This window comes from Thamnophis elegans, chromosome 6, assembly GCF_009769535.1.
Source record: "Thamnophis elegans isolate rThaEle1 chromosome 6, rThaEle1.pri, whole genome shotgun sequence".
Classification (NCBI taxonomy): domain Eukaryota; kingdom Metazoa; phylum Chordata; class Lepidosauria; order Squamata; family Colubridae; genus Thamnophis; species Thamnophis elegans.
Window position 1 is genome coordinate 7,160,240 of NC_045546.1, and position 20,209 is coordinate 7,180,448.

The 20,209-nt window shown below is 41.0% G+C and overlaps 2 protein-coding genes across 5 annotated transcripts in view; both read right to left on the minus strand.

Annotated features, from left to right (window-relative positions):
* SYTL2 (synaptotagmin like 2) overlaps window positions 1-19,387 on the minus strand; it is a 40,281-nt gene extending 20,894 nt beyond the window's left edge. The window contains exons 1-5 of one of the 4 annotated variants that reach the window (XM_032219612.1): window positions 19,176-19,387; window positions 13,978-14,049; window positions 6,761-6,862; window positions 4,402-4,455; window positions 486-580 (exon numbers count right to left, since the gene is read on the minus strand). In XM_032219612.1, coding sequence (XP_032075503.1) covers window positions 486-580; window positions 4,402-4,455; window positions 6,761-6,862; window positions 13,978-14,049; window positions 19,176-19,377 — 525 coding nt within the window. In that variant the 5' untranslated portion in view covers window positions 19,378-19,387. Of the gene's footprint in view, window positions 1-485; window positions 581-4,401; window positions 4,456-6,760; window positions 6,863-10,023; window positions 14,050-19,175 lie in introns of all 4 variants that reach the window. The other 3 variants (XM_032219611.1, XM_032219608.1, XM_032219610.1) reach the window with 3 other exon arrangements.
* Window positions 19,388-19,391: 4 nt separating this feature from the next.
* Window positions 19,392-20,209, minus strand: part of LOC116510240 (synaptotagmin-like protein 2) — a 2,058-nt gene continuing 1,240 nt past the window's right edge. Inside the window, exon 2 of the mRNA XM_032219708.1 lies at window positions 19,392-20,019. Coding sequence (XP_032075599.1) covers window positions 19,412-20,019 — 608 coding nt within the window. The 3' untranslated portion in view covers window positions 19,392-19,411. The remainder of the gene's footprint in view (window positions 20,020-20,209) is intronic.

Below are 20,209 nucleotides of genomic sequence, written 5' to 3' on the forward strand. Positions count from 1 at the left end.
GAAATAATTGGGTAAGTGATCTAATAGGGTGATAATTTGCTAAGTATCCTAACTGGATGAAAAGCAATCAGAGGGGACTGCCTTCCTTTGCAGTCAAATACACATTTTTACAATACAAATTACAATTTTAGTTTATCTTGTCAAAAAAAAAACCTGGCCTTTAGAGAAAAGAAAATGTGGTCTTTGAAACAGATGATTATTTCAATTTTTGAAAGCAGTTGTTCAACCAAATCTGGTGCATAAAGGCTTATTTATGAACCACTAAGAAAAAGTGCTGCTTTCTTAATAGGATTCTCCAAGGTATCCTTCCATTATTTTCTTTCTTACAATATTCAGACTGATTGCAATAAAAAGGAAAACGGCAAGCTTCATTTCTTTGCCCCCCCTGTTTTCAGAGTGTAGTTGCCATACATTTTACTAAAACAGCACAACCTTAAAGCGAAATCAACATTATGGCTTTTCTTAAAGAGAGATTAAAAACTTGCCTCATCTTGAAGAAATGCTGGGACCGATTTGCTCATCATCTTAATTTTTTCCGGACGCGAAAACTGACTGTCAGAGAAAGAAGGTGCTGTGGAAACTAAAAAGCAGCAATTCACACGGAGAAAGCTAATTAGAGTCTAGTTTTGCTAAAAAGATTGACTCATAAAATGTTCTTGGAAGGTAAAAAAACCAACCCAAAAGTATGCTTCAAGTATCTGAAAGTTACGTTTAATATAACCAGCAAAGTTTGCTGTAAGGAAACTCAAAGAACTAATGCAACCCATGATCTACGGAAGTCCTTTCTGTGTTTTCAAATCTCCTCTAAAATAAAGAATTTTTTACTATTTCTCCATTCCTATACCTACAACAATATAGGCCTACAAGAATTCGGTTCCACCACAAAACCGCGGTAGACAATTGCGCGCTCGACAAAAGCGCGTACGTGACATCATCACAGCGCGACGAAAACATCGTGCTGTGAGCGGTAAATTTAAAATTAAAGCGAAAACCTTACCCTAACCCCCCCAAACCTAAACCTAAACCTAACCCTAAACCTAAACCTAACCCTTAACCTAACGCTAAACCTAACGGTAACCCTTAACCTAACGCTAAACCTAACCCTAACGCTTAACGTAACCCTAAACCTAACCCTAACCCTTAACCTAACCCTAACCCTAACCCTAAACCTAACCCTTACGTTTATGTGAATCGGCTTGCTTTAATTTTATTTTAATTTTATTTATTTTTTAATTTTTTTCGTCGCGCTGCTGATGACGTCAGGTACGCGCTTTCGTCGAGCGCGGTTTTGTCGAGCGCGGTTTTGACGGGTCATGCAAGAATTCCCCCATGAGATATAAGCAAAGCTACAGTACATAAGATGATGCTTAGAGATCATTTATACCAAAACTTACATTTTAAGTAAATCAAGAATTTGTGGCAAGCCTAGTTTATAAATAAATTAACTAATGGGTTCATTCAATTTATCCATTTATTAAATAGTTACCAATATCCCTCTGTGTGGGGGGAAAAAAGCCCCTTTCGAATTGAATATTATCACAAGATGATCTGAATTCTACTCTTCCTTGTCCAGGTTCTACACACTTCTTAAATCAGGATATTTTGGATGTAATGGACCAAACTTAAAAAGATTTTATCAGAAAAATGAGGTTATAGATGATGAAGGAAAGAAGGTACAGAGGAAGCTTAAGACCAGGGTTTTCAGGCGTTTATTATTTTAGCAATAGCAATAGCAGCTAGACTTATATACCGCTTCATAGGGCTTTCAGCCCTCTCTAAGCGGTTTACAGAGTCAGCATATCGCCCCCACAGTCTGGGTCCTCATTTCACCCACCTCGGAAGGATGGAAGGCTGAGTCAACCTTGAGCCGGTGAGATTAGAACCACTGAACTGCAGATAACAGTCAGCTGAAGTGGCCTGCAGTACTGCACCCTAACCACTGCGCCACCTCGCCACCTTAAAACTACATTTTTTAGGGCTATTTCCTGCTTCAAAACAGCAGAAAAACAGGATGCTAATCTTCATCATGATACACTGAAGATTAATTTTAAATGAAACTGCATCCCAGGTACAGGTAATCCTTAACATACCACCTCAATTAGGACCAGAATTTTTGCGGTTGAGCAAGGGGGATTAACTGAGTTACACCTGATTTTATGACCTTTTTTGTCACAGTTATTAAGTGAATTGTTGTGTAGCAAATCCATCTTTCCCCATTTACTGGTCAGAAACCACCTGGTCACAAAGATCATGTGACCAGGTGGCAGTCACATGATCTTTGGACGCTGCAATCATCGTATATAGATGACAGCTGCCAAAAGCTCAAATTTTGATCACATGAGCTTGGAGATGCTACGATCATTAAAGGTTAGCACCAGTTGTAAGTAACCTCTTCTTCAGTGCCATTATAACTTTGAACTGTCACTCAATGAACTGTTATAAGTCAAGGATTACCTATATATTACTTAATTATTTTACGTTTGGAGTAACCAGACACTGCAATATAGAACTGCTCAATGCAATGCTTAACTAATAATTTTATATATTCCTTCCCATTAGGTGAAGGTAAAGGTTCCCCTCGCACATACAGTATGTGCTAGTCGTTCCCAACTCTAGGGGGCGGTGCTAATCTCCATTTCAAAGCCGAAGAGCCAGTGCTATCCGAAGACGCCTCCATGGTCATGTGGTCGGCATGACTAAACACCAAAGGCACACAGAATGCTGCTACGTTCCCACCAAAGGTGGTTCCTATTTTTCTACTTGCATTTTTTATATGCTTTCGAACTGCTAGGTTGGCAGAAGCTGGGACAAGTAATGGGAATTCCCTCCGTTAAGCGGCGCTGGGGATTCGAACCGCCAAACTGCCGATCTTTCTGATCGACATGCTCAGCTTCTTAGCCACTGAACCACTGTGTCCCTTTTTCCTTTCTATTATACAAACGAAAAAAGAAAGGAGAAGAAAGGGAAATGTTATTTTTTTCTTTTTTTTTTCTTTTCTTAAACTGAATATTCATCATCCATTCAGGCAGATGAAGAGTGGGAGGAGAAAAAAAAATACTAACGCTTAGCAATGTTGCAACTATTCAGTGGGCATCCAGTTTTCTACAAATGAAAAATGTGCTCTATATCCATCAAGAACATTAAAAAAAAAATCTTCCCTGATCCTTCTCTGGAATCAAGGCTATATTAAGCTCTCCCAAAATACCAAACCACATTTGCAAATGAGCAATAAATCCTTCACAATCAGATTATTGCTTTCTTCTGCATTACTATCTCATTCTCATGCTTTCTACCCTATGGTTTCCTTCTGTTTGCTGGGTGTTAACTTCAGATGGCAAATGGAAGCATGCCTTGCTTTAAACAGACAACGGCTCTCCGCAATGCAAAATTAGTTCTTGTTTTATAAGATGCAAACAATTAGCGGAACAAGAACAACTTACGAATGTATTAGTGGTTTAGTTATACGCATAACGTAAAATAATGAGTAGTCACAAAATGTTTTATTTTCAGGAAGGGTCTTATTACACACTTCCTTCTGGGTTGTCATTGGGCTCAGATAATCTGATAAAAAAAGTGAGACCACAAATAACATACTGTTATTATACTTAACGAGAAGGCTCTCATTATAATGGTGCTGCAATTAACCAACAGGATCTATTTATCTAGTGACGGATAATAATTTGGATGGGTTTTGAAAGCAGACTGGAAAACGTTTAGAGCGGGCAGAGGATAAGTAATCCTAAATAGTATAAATAATAACTACATTAAATATAAATAAATAATAACTACTATTTAAATATAAATAAATAATAACTGTAATCATGTTGCTTGTATTTTTACTATTTATATTGTTCTTTTCATTTCCTGGTATGATTTGATTGCTTATTAGTAACCTATGACTATCACTAAGTGCTGTATCTTATGATTCTTGGAGAATATATTTTTTTATTTTTTTCTTCTTTTTTCCTTTTATGTACACTGAGAGCATATGCATCATATGCTCCAGGATTGGGCGGCCTATAAATCTACTAAATAAATAAATAAATAAATAAATAAATAAATAAATAAATAAATAAATAAATAAATGCACCAAAGACAAATTCCTTGTGTGTCCAAACACACATGGTCAATAAAGAATTCTGTTCTATTCTGTTCTATTCTATTCCTATTCTATTCTATTATTATTCTATTCTATTCCTATTTTATTCCATTCCATTTCATATATTCTATTCCGTTCTGTTCCACTCCATCTATTCTATTCTATTCTATTCTATTCTACTCTACTCTCTCTTAACTGATATTAAGGCTAGCTATTAGCTGTCACAGAAGACCCACTACTTAATGCATACATTTTACTAAAGTAGAACATTAGGTTCATGCAACCATGTATAAAATAATTACCATCTTCAGCACTAAGCACTAAGTCTTCCCTGCCAAGGTTTATTTTTTCTTTATCTGTGCAAGAGGAAAAATGGTGAGACAATTAGGTAAATTTGGCTGTTCAGGATATCCTGGTAGGTTGCAGCTTCTAGAGATGGGAGAGAAGCAAAATGAAATTTGGAGTAAAATCAAGTTCTGAAAAGGCCGCCTTTGCAAACCACATGTCCTGTGCCACAGGAAGAAGAGGATATCTATCAACATTTTTAGTACAATTTATATGGAGGTAGTCCTTGACTTACAACTTTAATTGGGCCCAACTTTTTTATTGCTAAGCAAGACAGTTGTTAAAGTGAATTTTGCTCCATTTTACAACCTTTCTTGCCACAATTGTTAAGTGAATCACTGCAGTTGTTGAGTCAATAACACAGTTGGTAAGTAAATCTGGCTTCCCCATTGATCTTGCTTGTCAGAAGGTAATTCCAAGACCTCGGAACTCTGCAACCGGCATAAGTACATGCCAGTTGCCAAGCCTCCGAATTTTTGAGCACGTGACCTTGGGGATGCTGCCACACTTGTAAGTGTGAAAAATTGTCCCACATCACTTTTTTCAGTTCCATGGTAACTTTAAACAATCACTTAAATGAATCGTTGTAAAGTCAAGGACTACTTGAATAGTACATTGCTAAAATAATTTATGGATAAAACATTTGTATCAAATGTGTATGGCGATGATTTAATGATAATCAAGTCATCACCTGATAAGACCTTACTAACAGCATTATGCACCACGTGGGATAATGGAAATAAAATTCAAGTGCAGATAGTCCTCATTTAGCAATTGTCCAATGTAATAATGGTTCATGCTTATAATCATCATCATCATCTTCTTAACGACCCCATAATCCCTTGCAGGGTGGAGTCTGGGCAACTGAATGGAGCTAGCAGAGTGTTTACTGGCCGGATGCCCTTCCTGTTGCCAAAATTGTGCCCAAAGAGAGACATAACTGCCTATACCTAGGATTGAACTCACAGCCTCCTGATTGTGAGGGCAGTGAGATCCACCTCTAGGCCACTGCACCACTCCAACTGTTCATAATTGCAATGATGATGAAAAGTGAATTTTACCACTGACCCATCGTTGTATGTGTGACCTTTGCAGGCCTGTAAAGCAAAGGGATGTTGAATTACGACCGTAAGCACAGTTGCCCTTAGCAACCACTTCACTTAATGATGGAGTTACAGGTCCCAACTGTTAGGAATATAATTCTAAAGGCTGGGTTGGCAATATATAAATCATATAGCAATGCTGTACCTGTTTCTTTAAATCATACTGTCAAATGTGATTGGTTGCTGTTTTCCTCAATCGGCCATAAGAGGGAGCCAGAATGACTGTTAGCTCTCTGTTTTGTTAGATGCCGGGCTGATCTGATCTGAGTGTTTTTGGAAGCTGGCTGTTACAAAGTGCCGTGAGCTATTGTAAATTTTGCAATTGCTAGCAAATTTTGAGTACCAGACTGTTTGTATGTTTATGGAGTATGTTATTTGGATTATCCCTTAACTGAAAGACATTGATGACTGACTGTCTTATGCATGTATGACTTGGACTGTTTGATGGACTCTGATACCTCTATTTCCACGAAAGTAAAAGCCTATTTAAACTGCGGTGTCTCTGTATGCTGGTTTGTGTGTTCTCCAACACAACTCTCACAACGCTTCGCTGAACGTACTTGCTCTCCCAATGGGGAGCTTACCTAACACCAATTTTAGTTGCTAACTGAGGACTACCTATAATAAAAACTGGGATGAGCTATCATCGATTTGGATCCAGGAATAGCTACAATATTGATCCAGACAGGGTGTGAGCCATTTCCCTTTGCATCTTCTAAAACAATCCCACTAAAAATAATAATAAAGATATATGGTTTTTTTTCAATCCCTCCTGTCAGAGGTGGTATTCAGCAGGTTCTGACTGGTTCTGTAGAACCGTTAGCGGAAATTTTGAGTAGTTCGGAGAACCGGTAAATTCTACATCTGACTGGCCCGCCCCCATCTATTCTCTGCCTCCCGAGTCCCAGCTAATCGGAAGGAAAGGGGGATTTTGCAGTAACCTTCCCCTGGAGTGGGGGGGGGGGTTGGAGATTTTACAGTATCCTGCCCCTGCCACGCCCACAAAACCATGCCACGCCCAAAAAGCAACGCCCACAGAACCGCTAGTAAAAAAAAATTGAATCCCAAAAACTGCCTCCTGTACTTATCAACCTTGTAGATGCATTTGCTTGAGGAAAACTTTTCAAGGTAACATAAAACTGACAACAGGTTGGGAGAAAAGTAAGTTAGAAGAGAAACGTTAAGGGCATGGAAAAGGTCAGGTTTTGCTCACTTGAGGTGGCTGACGGTATATCCTCTACACTTTTAGAAGGAATTTGCCTATTTGAACTCCTTTTCAGAGCCTTCATAACGGGATTCAACTCTTCCTCCGAACCTGTTTCAAAACAAAAAATATGAGCACTGGACAACACATAGACGAAGGACCCTATCTTTTATCTGTGTTAATTCAGCCAGGTTTTAAAGATAAAAACCAAAGATTTGCAAGAGTGCCAGCCCTTATCACCATTCCTCCTCGAGGTGATCTGAAATTCCTTCATTATTCACTTCCTCCCTTTTCCCCTTCAGAGGATGAAATTTGCAAGGACGGCCACTGAATGAGACAAGGCGTGATGGGCCTTAGTCAGATGGGGTTGCCCTAGTTATTGTTGCTATGGGAAGGAAACGTTTTGAGTTGCTAGGATTTTGAAAAACTGATTGATGTAGACCAGGTTGTGATAAGTTTGGGCTGGCTGGAAGAGGATCGCAGCCACAGGCTGAGGTCGAGAATCTACTTTTGAATCTTGAGAACTGATGCAGTTGGAAGAGCTAAAGAACAGAACAGATGGCTGTTCTGACCCCCGCTTCTCCATCCAGGAACGAAAGCCGAGACAAACGTAAATGAGAATGTTTTTTTAATCAGTCCAGACTCTCGTTGGCTGAAAGCCACATAAACAAAGAGATAAGCACTCTGGCAGCAAGTCCTACAAACCTTGGCAGCAATGCAAACAAACTCTGGCAACAATCCAGCCTGCCAAGTTTGCTTCTCATTAGTCCCTAACGTTGACTTCTGCAAGAAGGGCATGGCACAAGCAGTCTCTTTTATAATCAGGAGAGGATCTTAATGAGCATTAGCTGAGCCTAATTACCTCCTGTAATTACATAGTTGTTCATGAGTAGCCCTTCGACGGCGTGCATCCCGGAACAACTCACAGGTGGTTTCTGGATCACTCACTCTTGTCTCCTCCCCACTGATCCAAGGCTCAGGCACTACCTGGTGGCCAACCAATCTCTCTGCACCCTTCTCGGAGTTGGAACCCTGTCCAGGGTCCTCCACCTCCTCCAGGGCCGACTCATAAGACCCCTCGCTGTCGGAGTCTGGTGGCAGCTCCAACAGCTCCTGCCGGGCCACAACAGATAACTAAGCAAATCTTAGTTATAGTGGATTATAGTAGATAGGAGCATCCGAGTTCCATCTGCCAGTCAGTGCCGACTGGCAACTACACGGAGGAGAGCCTTTTCAGTAGTAGCTCCGACCCTTTGGAACGATCTCCCCGTGGAGCTTCGTACCCTCACCACCGTCCAGACCTTCCGCACAGCCCTTAAGACCTGGCTAGCCCGTCAGGCCTGGGGATAAAGCTAATTTGTCCCCACCCGAATGATGAATGAATGTTGCTTACTATTTTACTTCTATGTATTGTTTGCGTCTATTGTCTGTACCCTCCCTTCCTTATTTTATGTAAGCCGCCCTGAGTCCCCTCAGGGAAAAGGGCGGCCTATAAATACTAATAAAATCCTAAAATCCTAAATCCTACTATCAGAAAAGTTCCAAACCTGTCATAATAGAGCTGGAAGGGACCTTGGAGGTCTTCTAGTCCAACCCCCTGCTCAAGCAAGAGACCCTGTACCATTTCAGACAAGTGGCTGTCCAGTCTCTTCTTAAAACCCCACCAGTGATGAAACACCCACAACTTCTGAAGGCAAGCTCTTAATTGTTCTCACTGTTAGAAAGTTTCTCCTTAAGTTTCTCTTAATTCCTTCTGATCTTAAGAAACGCCTTACGTTTCTCCTCATTCATTCCGATCAGGAAGAATTTCTGCAAGCAATCTCAGTGGTCCACATATTTTAAGAAGACAGATGTAGGAGGAAGAGCTGAGAAAGCCATAAAATGATACATTGCACTGGTTTCCAGCTGTGCAAAATTGCTTGGAATAAAAAAAATATATGCCTATCCCAAATTTACTTTGCTGGGCACAATTCTCTTAAGAATAATAATGGAGCACATTTAACTCAAAACTGTTCATTTAAGCAAAGTCCTTCCAACTGATTGAAAAGCGATGTATGAATAAAGCTTTTACTTTGTTGCTCTTCTCTGCACTCTTTCAAAAGATGTGGAGACTCTAGAAAGAGTGCAGAGAAGATCAACAAAGATGATTAGGGGACTGGAGACTAAAACATATGAGGAACGGTTGCAGGAACTGGGTATGTCTAGTTTAATAGAATGAAGGACTAGGGGAGACATGATAGAAGAGTTCCAATATCTCAGGGGTTGCCATAAAGAAGAGGAAGGCAAACTATTTTCCAAGGCACCTGAGCGTAGAACAAGAAGCAATGGGTGGAAACTAATCAAGGAGAGAAGCAACTTAGAACTGAGGAGAAATTTCCTGACAGTAAGAACAATTAATCAGTGGAACGGTTTGCCTCCAGAAGTGGTGAATGCCCCAACACTGGAAGTCTTTAAGAAAATGTTGGATAGATATTTGTCTGAAGTGGTATAGGGTTTCCTGCCTAGGCAGGGGGTTGGACTAGAAGACCTCCAAGGTCCCTTCCAACTCTGTTATGTATTGTATTGCATTATCTACCACTTGTGAAGTTGCCTTAATTTGCTAAATTGAGGGGCTAAAATGAACTTTGAAAAAGTGACTATTTAGAATTCCCATCAATTTGTGCTGGCAAAGGGAAAGGGCTGTCTACAATATTGATTATGTCTCCTTGCCACACTAAGGCAAGAAATAAATCTTGCAGGAGGATGATCCAAACTGTCAGGCATAAAGAAATTATTTTTTTAAAATTATCCAGAATATATGCTACCATTCCTGACTTCTAACTGATTGGACAGCAGGAAGATAGGAAGTCATCATAAATGTACAGATTTTTTGCCCGATGTTCTGAAGCTACTGAAAAAAAAATATAGAATTTCTGAATTTCTCAGTTCAGATCAAAATGTACTTCCATTTAAATCCCGATGAAGGTAACTATGCCTTCCTGAATCATAAATCTGGACATATTTGCTTTAGGGGACAAAAACACAATCTTTCTCAGAACTGAAGAAGCTTTAGGGATGAACAGCCAAACATCAAGGAAAAACGAAGTCTAGTTCCCGTTTGAAAAAGCACCTTTGGGACAATTAACCCTGAGGTCTCAAAGCTGCTTCCAGATTGAAGGCGTGGTGCTTCTAGATTCCACCCAACAGGAGGAAGTTTGGTTTTATGAAAAATCAATCTAACAATCTTTATAAAACAGAACCAGATAAGAATGAAATAATTTTTAAATGCTCACATATTGGATCTCTTTGGCTTCCCGGAATGGATTTATTTTCGTCTGAAAACTCTGACTCACAATTCTTGGCACCTTCATCATCATCAACATCATCATGGTTGTTATCATCAGTTGGAGGGGCAGCGTGATGAAACTCCACTTCCTTGGTTTGGAGAGGGCTTCCATAGACGGGGGTGCTTGATCTTTGCAATCCATGGTCCACCATCAGGCTTCTGTTGGCAACAATTAATGAAGTGGAAAACTCTGTTTCTCTCTCTTCCATGCTTCTGTCCTCTGTCTTATCGGCTGTGGAAGGGAAATCCTTATCTTTTTCCAGACACTGGGTTTCTGAAGAGGCTAGATTAAGATGGATTATTTTTTGGAAAGCCATGTTCTCTGAAATCTTTGCTCTTTCGTCAGTTTGCTTGGAGGCCTTCTCGGTAAGTGGGATCTTAAGTTCGCTATGGCAATCACTCGACACCGTCTCCGTCAATGTTGACATTTCTACACGTAACCTTTGTTCACCTAAATCAGGTGCTGAATCACCGGTGACTTCCTTGCCATCGACTGTGGGTGGCTGAGAAGCAGGATCGAAATGTTCCAAAATTAATTTTTCTAAATTTGATTTTAATGCCCAGTTATCTTTTGCTGGAGCAACCAATTTCACGATGGTTTCTTCTTGAGGAAGGTTTAAATGTTGAGAAGGTGGCGCCTGAGCAGCTTCCTTAAGTAATTTCTGTAAACTGAAATTAAATTCACTTTGTTGAAATCTGGAGGGTGCGCTAATCTTGTTTGCAGTTTCATTGACTTCTTGAACACAGTCTGTTTCTTGTCGACTGATAAAACCTCTGTTCTCAATAGACTTTTTGATTATTTGCATCTCATTGCTGCTCTCTGTGATTTTCTGGCTACGTGATAAAATTTCAGAGTTTTCCTGGAGTAACGTTTGGAAACGGGCTTTGAATTCAACCTGTCTAGAATTAGAAGAAACAATAGACTTTTCTACTGATTCAATTACTTCCTGACAATCCAATGTATCTTTGGCAGAAACTGAACTCACAGACGGATCAGGCTGTAATGTGGATTGTGTAAGTTTAGGAAATTCTAGGTCTCCAAGTACCATTGAATCCTCGTGAAGTATTTGTTTTATATTGCCTCTAAGTGCTGCAGGATCGCAAGATTTGGGTTTAACACTTTTCACAGCGGTTTCCGTCTCATCCAGAGGCTGCTTCCCAGCTAATTCTCCCTGGATTCTCTCCTTATGACCTGCATACTCTTTAGTGGCTTCCGTTGTGCCATCTTGCATGACAATCTTCACACTGTCGTCTTTGTATGTATCTTTGCTTCCCGCAACAATCTCACCTGCAGACTCTCTCAAATGACTGGACGTTTGGAGTGAAGCAAAGCCTTTCTTTTCATTTGTCTGTTGATAGGACTTTTGTTGATTCTCTTTAGGAATACCATCAAAAGGGGTTTCCAAAATGTCCTCAGTACTGGGCCGTGTTGCCGATTCTTTCAACAGACTGATGAGTTTGGCGTTCAAATCACTGCATTCTCTGTTTGGTGGGACATTATTTTTGGATACCATCTCAAAAACTTCCTCTTGAGGACAGTCTGTTCTGTTCTGAGATACACCACAGATATCAGGTTGTATCGGCTCTAGTGATGGAACCGGCAAGTTCTTTTCCCAAGCAGGATTATTATCTAAATACATTTGCCTATCCTCTTTCTTGGGGACTTTCATTGGCACAGATGTTAATCCTTCCAGTGATCTAGGCAAACTTCCCACGCCGGTTGTGAATTCTGCAGGCTGAGTTTGGAGCAAGTCGCATTTTTCAACAATTCCTTCTGTTTGAGAACCCACTCGAATCTCTTCTGGATCACTGGGATAAGAATGATGGCTGCGCTCCATCACCTTATTAAAGAAATCCCTTTTCTCTGATGTAGGATCTGCTGGTTCAGAGACATCCATTATTAAATGATGCCTGAGAGAGGCCTGTAGACCAGAGGTTTCCTGAAGCAACTTCTCCAAACTCGTATTAAAAGCATCAGCGGCTGCAGCTTTCGGTGGGACCGAAGTCCTATTTACAATCTCCATGACCTCACTTGCTTTAAGTCCAGATTTTCCATTCGTGTCCGGAAGGACAAAACTAGGTTCTTGAATCTGGTCATTGGGAGCCATTGGATCCTTTCCTACTAACTCTACATATGGAATCCCTTTCTTATGTATTGGTGGGCAAGAGGACTCCTGCAACTCTTCAGCCAACACCGTTGGTTGAAAACTACTGTGAACATTATGCTGTATTGCTGGTGAAACCATTTTTATTCCTGCGTGTCCCCTTATTGGGACATCATCTAAATGCATGGGTACTGTAGCTGCTGACGGGGAAAACATGGGTTCTGCTAAAGGACTTTGGCGTGAAATGTTAGCAGTGGGCTGTTTTGTTTCCTCCTCTTGCAGAGGAAAATGAGATCTTCCATCATCCAACATGGCTTGGCTACTTCCAATTCTTTCTTGTAACTCTTTTGTGTAACCCCCAGTCCTGCTCTTATGCTTCTGTAGGATGGTCTCGTCAGTTTTGCTCTGAGGTTTAGTCCCCATGTCCCAAAAGTTTCTCAGGCTCTGGAATTGGGCAGGGTTGAGCATTTGAGACCTGGATTCTTCGTCCATTTTTTCTTTCAGTGAATGAATCTTAAAAGGAGACTTTGGCTGAAGAGCGGGTACAATAGTCCCTTTTCCTAAAGCAGTGGCCTTTGGCCTTTCACCTTCTTTAGAAGATAGTCTTTCTTTGTAACTCGGCTGCAAATTTCTCTCATTCAACAATCCCGTAACGTTATTATTTTTCTGGTCCTTTGAAAGTACTTCATTGGCTCTATTAATGTCTTGGCTTTCCGTAGCTTTATCCCCTTGAGTGGGCCTGCTTGTTCCTGAAAACGTAACGCCATCGCCTTCCATCTCAGAGTCCTCCTCACTTAGCTCCACTTTTCTGAAGGTAACTAAATTATATTTGCTTTGTTCGTGGTCAGATTCACTGGTTACATACCCAGAAGATCCGCTAGCTGCTTTTAGCCTAGCGTATTCCTTTGTATAATTAGACATGTTTTCATTTGTAAGAACTTCCTTATTTTCGAGCTCCGGAGTCTTCTGCCCACCTTCCCAGAAAGCCTTCATATCCTTGACTCTTTTCTCATCTCCTATCATTGGTGGTTGTGTTAACTCATGTTGTTGCAGAATCGGGTTACTTCTATTGTTGGCATGGGCCATATGTTCGCCATCTAGAAAACTACAGTCCTTTCCTTTAGGATCTTTTGGAGTTTCTCCAGATTTCAGCTCCATGTTTTCTTCTTCCAAGAAAGATTTAACATCTCTCTCTCCCTCAGGGTAGATCTGTGAACTGGTTTCTCTTTTCATTCCAGTTCTGAAAGAAGCGTCTTCAGAGTTCTTCAAATCCACGTAGGTTTTACTTCCAAAAGCATCTTCACATCTGTCTTTTAGGTTGCTGTCATCCATCTTGTCCTTACTCTGATCAATGGTCTGGAAATGGATTCTCTTAGTGATATGAATATTGCGAGAAGTTGCCTTCTCGTTTTCTTTGCTTTGGTTCAAAGGAGCTTGGTCTCCTAGGATCTCATCCCTTGGACTTTCTTTTTCCGAAAATGACAATTGTCCCGGTTGCTTTATGACATCCTGGAGCCTTAAGTCTCTGCTCGTCGACTCTCCTCTTTGATACAGAGAGGATTTCAGATTTAACGGATCTGAATTTGACCCCTTATCTTCTCCAACTGCAGACCATTCTACTGACTTTGGAGGGTCCATTTCCTCTGCGAATGGCCTTTCCTGGGAGGTTATCAAAACTGTTTCTTTGTCAGCCGTACTGGAACTTCTTTTGAACCAGTCTAGCACTTTGGATATGGATTCATCGGCGGCCTTCAAATTTTCAGCAGCATATTTGTCAACAACAAGAGCAGGCTTACCTTGTTCAGGGCCTGCAAGGCCAGGTTTTGGCAACATGGCTTCCTCTGCTTCAGCCAAACGTAACTCCGGGCCTACAAGAGACACAGACAATATTTCTGTGACAGAAATACAGACAATTGCTTTTTAGAGAAGGAGGTAAAAGGGACAAATTAAAGGTTTGGAAATAGACAGATATTTAGATAAAGAGATAAGGCCCCTAGCTAGAGTAGAATTCTATTGGATTAACTTATTTGGTTTCAATATAGTTTGAAATCCTGCAAGTAATAAATTAACTGAGATTAGGAATGATGTACACTGTTTAAGTTTTAATAATGATGGGAAGCTGAGCTCAATGTAGAGAGTTTATTGATTTTTCCATTTTTTTTTTGTTTTTTTATTCCTTTTTTTTCCCTTTATCTCTTATCTTTTAATTTTTAATCTATTTGGTTTTAATATACTCTAGACTGTGTTTGATAAAAAGCTATGCCGGGTATGGGATCTGGGAAGTCAGAAGGGGGCTTGGGAGGGGGGTTTACTGGGGGGAGGGGGGGAGGGGGGAAATATAGTTTCAACTTCCAAAACAATAAGAATGCACTTGTATACTGCTGCTCTTTTTTCTTTTTTTTTCTCTTTTCCTTTTATTTTCCTTTTCTTTTCTTTTCTTTCAATTTTAGCGTAAAATACAAATCGAATAGATTAATGAATAGTAGAAATACACCGAAGCGAGGAGTAGAGGGAAAGAAGAGGGAGGAGTAAAGAGGGAGTGAGAGTGGAATGTAAGGAGGGTGAGATGGAGGGAAGGGGAGAAAGGAATGTCTGAGGGGGAGGGGAAATAGAAGAGGGGAATGTTGGAGGGGAGAAATGAAAGTTGGAGGGGGAGAAGAAAGGGTGTATGGAGGATGAAGTGTTATGTTGGTTTTCTATAGTGGAATAGAAGATGAATTGTGTTTATTGTTTTTTTTAATTGCACAGTATATAAGAGATTGTACGAAATGAAAATGAAAATGAAATAAAACAGTTAATAGAGTAAAAAAAAAAAGAGAGACACAGACAATATTTCTTGAGAAATGGGGGAGAGGGGGAGGGAATTTATAGCCTCCCAAATTAATGGTATCACTTGATTTCCAACTGCCTAGATCGGCCTGACTATATACCAGGGGTGGGGAATTATAGCGTCCTTATGACTTGTGGACTTCAACTCCCAAAATTCCTGAACCCGCCATGTTGGCTCAGGAATTCTGGGAGTTAAAGTCCACAGTCATAAAAGAGCCATAGTTCCCGACCTCTGCTATATACCTTTAAAAAAATGTATTTCATTTTTAGATGTATTTTGAATTAGAAAAGGGGCCATTTTTGATGGCAGTTTTCCAGTCTGTCAAATACTTCCCAAAACATTGCCTGACAGCTAAAATACTTGTATTTTTAAAGCTAATTTTAAAATGTGTTGTCCGAGTTATAGGATTTTACATCAGCCAATCATTTAAATTGGTAGTTTAATTATTACCTAGGATGTCCAACGGCAGAAGAGCCGAGGTGGCGCAGTGGTTAAATGCAGCACTGCAGGCTACTTCAGCTGACTGCAGTTCTGCAGTTCGGCTGTTCAAATCCCACCGGCTCAGGGTTGACTCAGCCTTCCATCCTTCCGAGGTGGGTAAAATGAGGACCCGGATTGTTCTTGGGGGCAATATGCTGACTCTGTAAACCGCTTAGAGAGGGCTGAAAGCCCTATGAAGCGGTATATAAGTCTAACTGCTATTGCTACTGCTAATCGGTGTTTTTTAAGTAAAGATACTTATATGTTATTTATTTACATTCCATGTCCTGCATTTTCATTTTTTTAAAAAAAAAACAATCTCCCAGAACACTAGAATTGGTAGAAATTCTTGAACAGCCTGCTAATCTGTTTTGACAATGCAGCTACTACTACATTTTGTAGAAGAATCCTAAAATCATAGCGTTTGAAGTGACTTCAGACTCCCTCCCCAGAAGATTACAAGATTTATTATTTTTACAAATAACTCAAGGCAGAGAACATATCCAATACTCCTCTTTTCTCCACAACAACAACCCTGTGAGGTGTGTTGGGCTGAGAGAGAGTGATTGGCCCAAGGTCACCCAGCCGGCATTTATGGCTAAGCAATAGCAATAGCATTTAGACTTATATAACAGTTCACGGTGCTTTTTACAGCCCTCTCTAAGCGGTTTATAGAGTCAGCCTATTGCCCCCCACCCCAATAATCTGGGTTCTCATTTTACCCACCTCGGAAGGATGGAAGGCTAAGTCAACCTGGAGCCTGGTGAGATTCGAACTGCCAAATTGCAGGCAGCCAGCAGTCAGCAGAAGTAGCTTGCAGTACTGCATTCTAACCACTGTGCCACCACAGCTCTAAGGCAGGATTTGAACTCATGGTCCCTCACTTTTGAACCTGGTGCCTTAACCACGAGATCCAACTTTTATAGGTTATAGGTTTATTGGATTTATATGCCGCCCTTCTCCCAAGGACTCAGGGCGGCGTACAACATAAAAGAAAACACATATTACAAAAATTAAAAGGGACATTAAATAAAGTATCCAAAAAAACCCCAATTGATATTTACAATAAAAATTTGAAAATTAAATTAAATTAACAACCAATTAATCCAATATTTTATTCTATTCAGGCCAGGCCGGCTTGCTGGAAAAGCCAACTTTTTAGGGTGCGTCGGAAAGAACTTTTCTTGGAAAATTTCCAGTGATGAAGCCTCTATGCCTCCAGAAAATAAGCTGTTCCATTGCTTTGTAACTCTGACAGTAAAGAAATTCCTCCTTATTTCAAGTTTAGGTCTCTTTAAATAAAGTTTCCACCTACTGATTCTTGACCTACTCTCAGGAACTCTAGATATTCAACCCATACTCACTTCTTTGTGACAGCTCTTCAAACTTTGAAAACTACTATTGTGTCTCCAATTAGCTTTCTTATCTCAAATGAAATATACCCAATTCCTTCATATTTTAGATAAAAAATCTTAAAATTCCTGGTCAAATTTTAAGCTGAAACTTCCTGTTACAACCATTTGAAAGGCACCAATCAGCTGTTTTTATTTTCTCATAATGCGATTAGACCAGTCTATATAGGAGGTGACCAAATAGAGATCGAAGGCAGGGTCAAACACATCATTAGTTTGGAGTCCATATGCAGCCATAAAAGACCTAAATTCAGCCCTCCTGGAATTCCACTGCCATAATTTATCTTGACTATTAATAGTTCAGATTCTTGTATATAGTAGCATGGAATAAACTGGTGGATCAGTGGCTAAGATGCTGAGCTTGTCAATCAGAAAGATCAGCAGTTTGGCAGTTCGAATCCCTAGCGCCGCGTAACGGAGTGAGCTCCCGTTACTTGTCCCAGCTTCTGCCAACCTAGCAGTTTGAAAGCATGTAAAAATGCTAGTAGAAAAATAGGAACCACCTTTGGTAGGAAGGAAACAGCCTGCCATGTGCCTTTGGCATTTAGTCATGCCAGCCACATGACCACGGAGATGTCTTGTGCTGGCTCTTCAACTTTGAAACAGAGATGAGCAGTGCCCCCTAGACTCAGGAATGACTAGTACATATGTGCGAGGGGAATCTTTACCTTTCACTTTGAACTCAACTTCTATTCCTGATTACTTCTGCAAGACAGTTTGGCCACTAGCTATGGAAACAAACCAGTTTGCCCACACTAAATAACAAACAACGATTTGCCAAAAATTATAAAATAAATATAAAATATAAAACAAGATGCACAATTGGAATAAAGAAGAATTTTTCTGTTTAAGTTCAGATTCTGGAGTCCTAGCACTTCCATCCCAACAAACACAGCAAAATCCTTCTCCAAGCCTTATTACTTACCAGCTACATGAAAAAATAAACCCGAGTCTCCTTAAGAATAATAACTTGCTAGTTCTAATTCTGTTTGACAGTGTTGCCGCTATTTCCACCATTGTTTAATGCATCCTGAATGAAATAATTGGCAAGTACACCAACAATATGATGATGGGGAATTAACAAAGAGGCAAAGACATTAAAAGTACACGTAGTCCTCGATTTATGACCACAATGGAGCCCCAAATTTGCCTTGGGGAAGCAAGATAGTTAAGTGAATTTTCTCCCACTTTACGACCTTTCTTGCCACAGTTAAGTGAATCACTGCAGTCGTTAAGTTAGTAACTGGTTGTTAAGTGAATCCGGCTTCCCCTTTGATTTGGCTTGTCAGAAGGTAGCAAAAGTTGACCACGTTACACTGAGACACTGCAGCCATCATAAATACATACACGTTGTCGGTTGCCATGCCTTTAGAAGGACATTTCTGTATATAAGAAAATATTATAATATTCTGTATATATATATATATATATCCAAATTTTGATCACATGGTAACGGGGAGGATGCAATGGTCCTACCATATTTTTCGGAGTATAAGACACACCTTTTTCCCCCCCAAAAAGAGGATGAAAATCTGGGTGTGTCTTATACACTGAATACAGCATTTTTGGCCTACCAAAACCCTGCACCGTTTGCAAAAATGGATGTGCACAGTGTTTGGGAAGCTTGCAAAGTGCTCTTGGGGGCTGCGGAGGGCAAAAATGAGCGAAAAACGGGATGTTTTTGCTCGTTTTTGCCCTCCCCCTCCCCAGCCCCCAGGAGCACTCTACAAGCCTTCCAAAACACTGCATGCCCCCCTTTTTTTTGCAAAAAAACAGGCATGCCGAGGGTTTGGGAGGCCCATAGAGAGCAAACATGTTTTTTTTTTCAATTTACCTCTTCAAAATCATGGTGCGTCTTATACTCCAGTGCATCTTATAGTCCGAAAAATATGGCAAGTGTGAAAAAAAGTCATGTAACTTTGAGTCAGTGGTGGGTTGCAGGTGGTATGCCCCAGTACGGGCGTACTGGAGCCTGCCCGGAGTACCGGATACCGTTCCGGTACGGTGCTACAGAGGGCCCACCTACCCACCCGAGCTCCTTACCTTTCCTTTAAGCCTTTGGTGCGTACGCCGCCTGCGCGATGCTCCGCCGAGCAGCTGGAGTGGGATCTGGAACCCACCACTGTTTTGGGTGGTCACTAAATGAATGGTTGTAAAACGAGGACTACCTGTACTATCATACTCCTAAAAACAGGACTGAAGATAGGCTGAAACAAGGGTGACTGACCCCTTGACTAGATGCTATCTCATTGGCTTTCGTTATATTTCTTACCAGCGCTGGGTTGTGTGGTGTCCCTTGGCTCAGGATTCAGCTGCTTAATTTTGGACTGAGACACAAGTGTAACCGTTTCATTGTCCATGGTGTTGGGAACCATCTTCCTGGATGGTTCCCCTTGAAGTGTAGCTGCTGCGGGAGGACTTTTCACCAACGATGGAAGATCTGAGTCATTAAAGCTGTAGGAACTTGAAGGCATTTCTCCTTCTTGAGATCCTTGCCCATCCTTCACATTACCATCTAAAGCCGGAGACAGGACCTTGCTGGCTTGCTGGAGAAGGTGGACTGTCTAAATAGTTGACTTCATTCTCGTTGGCCTTAACAGAGTTGGTGTCTAACAAATTGAACTCCCCAAGCTCTTTGCCCTCGTGCAACTCGAGTTTTGGTGGACATTCATTCTTCTTTACGCTGGAGGAGAACCTGACCTGCTTTAGCATTTCCAGTGAGTTTTGAGGATTGTCTTCTCCTGGGGGAGGGCTCTTCTCTGCAACGTCTTCAAGGATGGTGGAGTTTGGCAACCCACTTTTGTTAGGTGGCTCCAAGGTTTGACTGAGACGCAACACTTCAGAATCCGTGGAACTTGAACTGGAGCTTCGTTTGAGGATGCTCTTGGGCGGCCTTCCTTGGCCGTTGGCCTGCTTGGTCCTTCTAGGTGCTCTGGGTAAGGAATCGTTACTCTGCAAGCTGAGATCAGAGGTCTTGTGGACATTCTTCCTAGTTTTTGGTACAGGCAGTTTTCCTGTCTGCCTAAATTCTGAAGAAGGTTGTTCAGATGCTTCTCTTCTGCTGTAGTTCGATAAATTTACTCTGGGCTGGTTTTCTATGGAAGGTGAAAGAGTGACTGCAAAGCAAGGCACATACACACAGAAAGAGAGAGTGGGGAGAGATGGAGGGAGGGAGAGAGGGAGGGAGAGGGGGAGGAGAGAGAGAGAAGAGAGAGGGAGGGAGACAAAAGGGAGAGGGGAGAAAAGGGGAGAGGGAAGGAGATGACGGGAGGGAAAGAGGTACGGAGAAGGGGAGCGAGAGAGGGC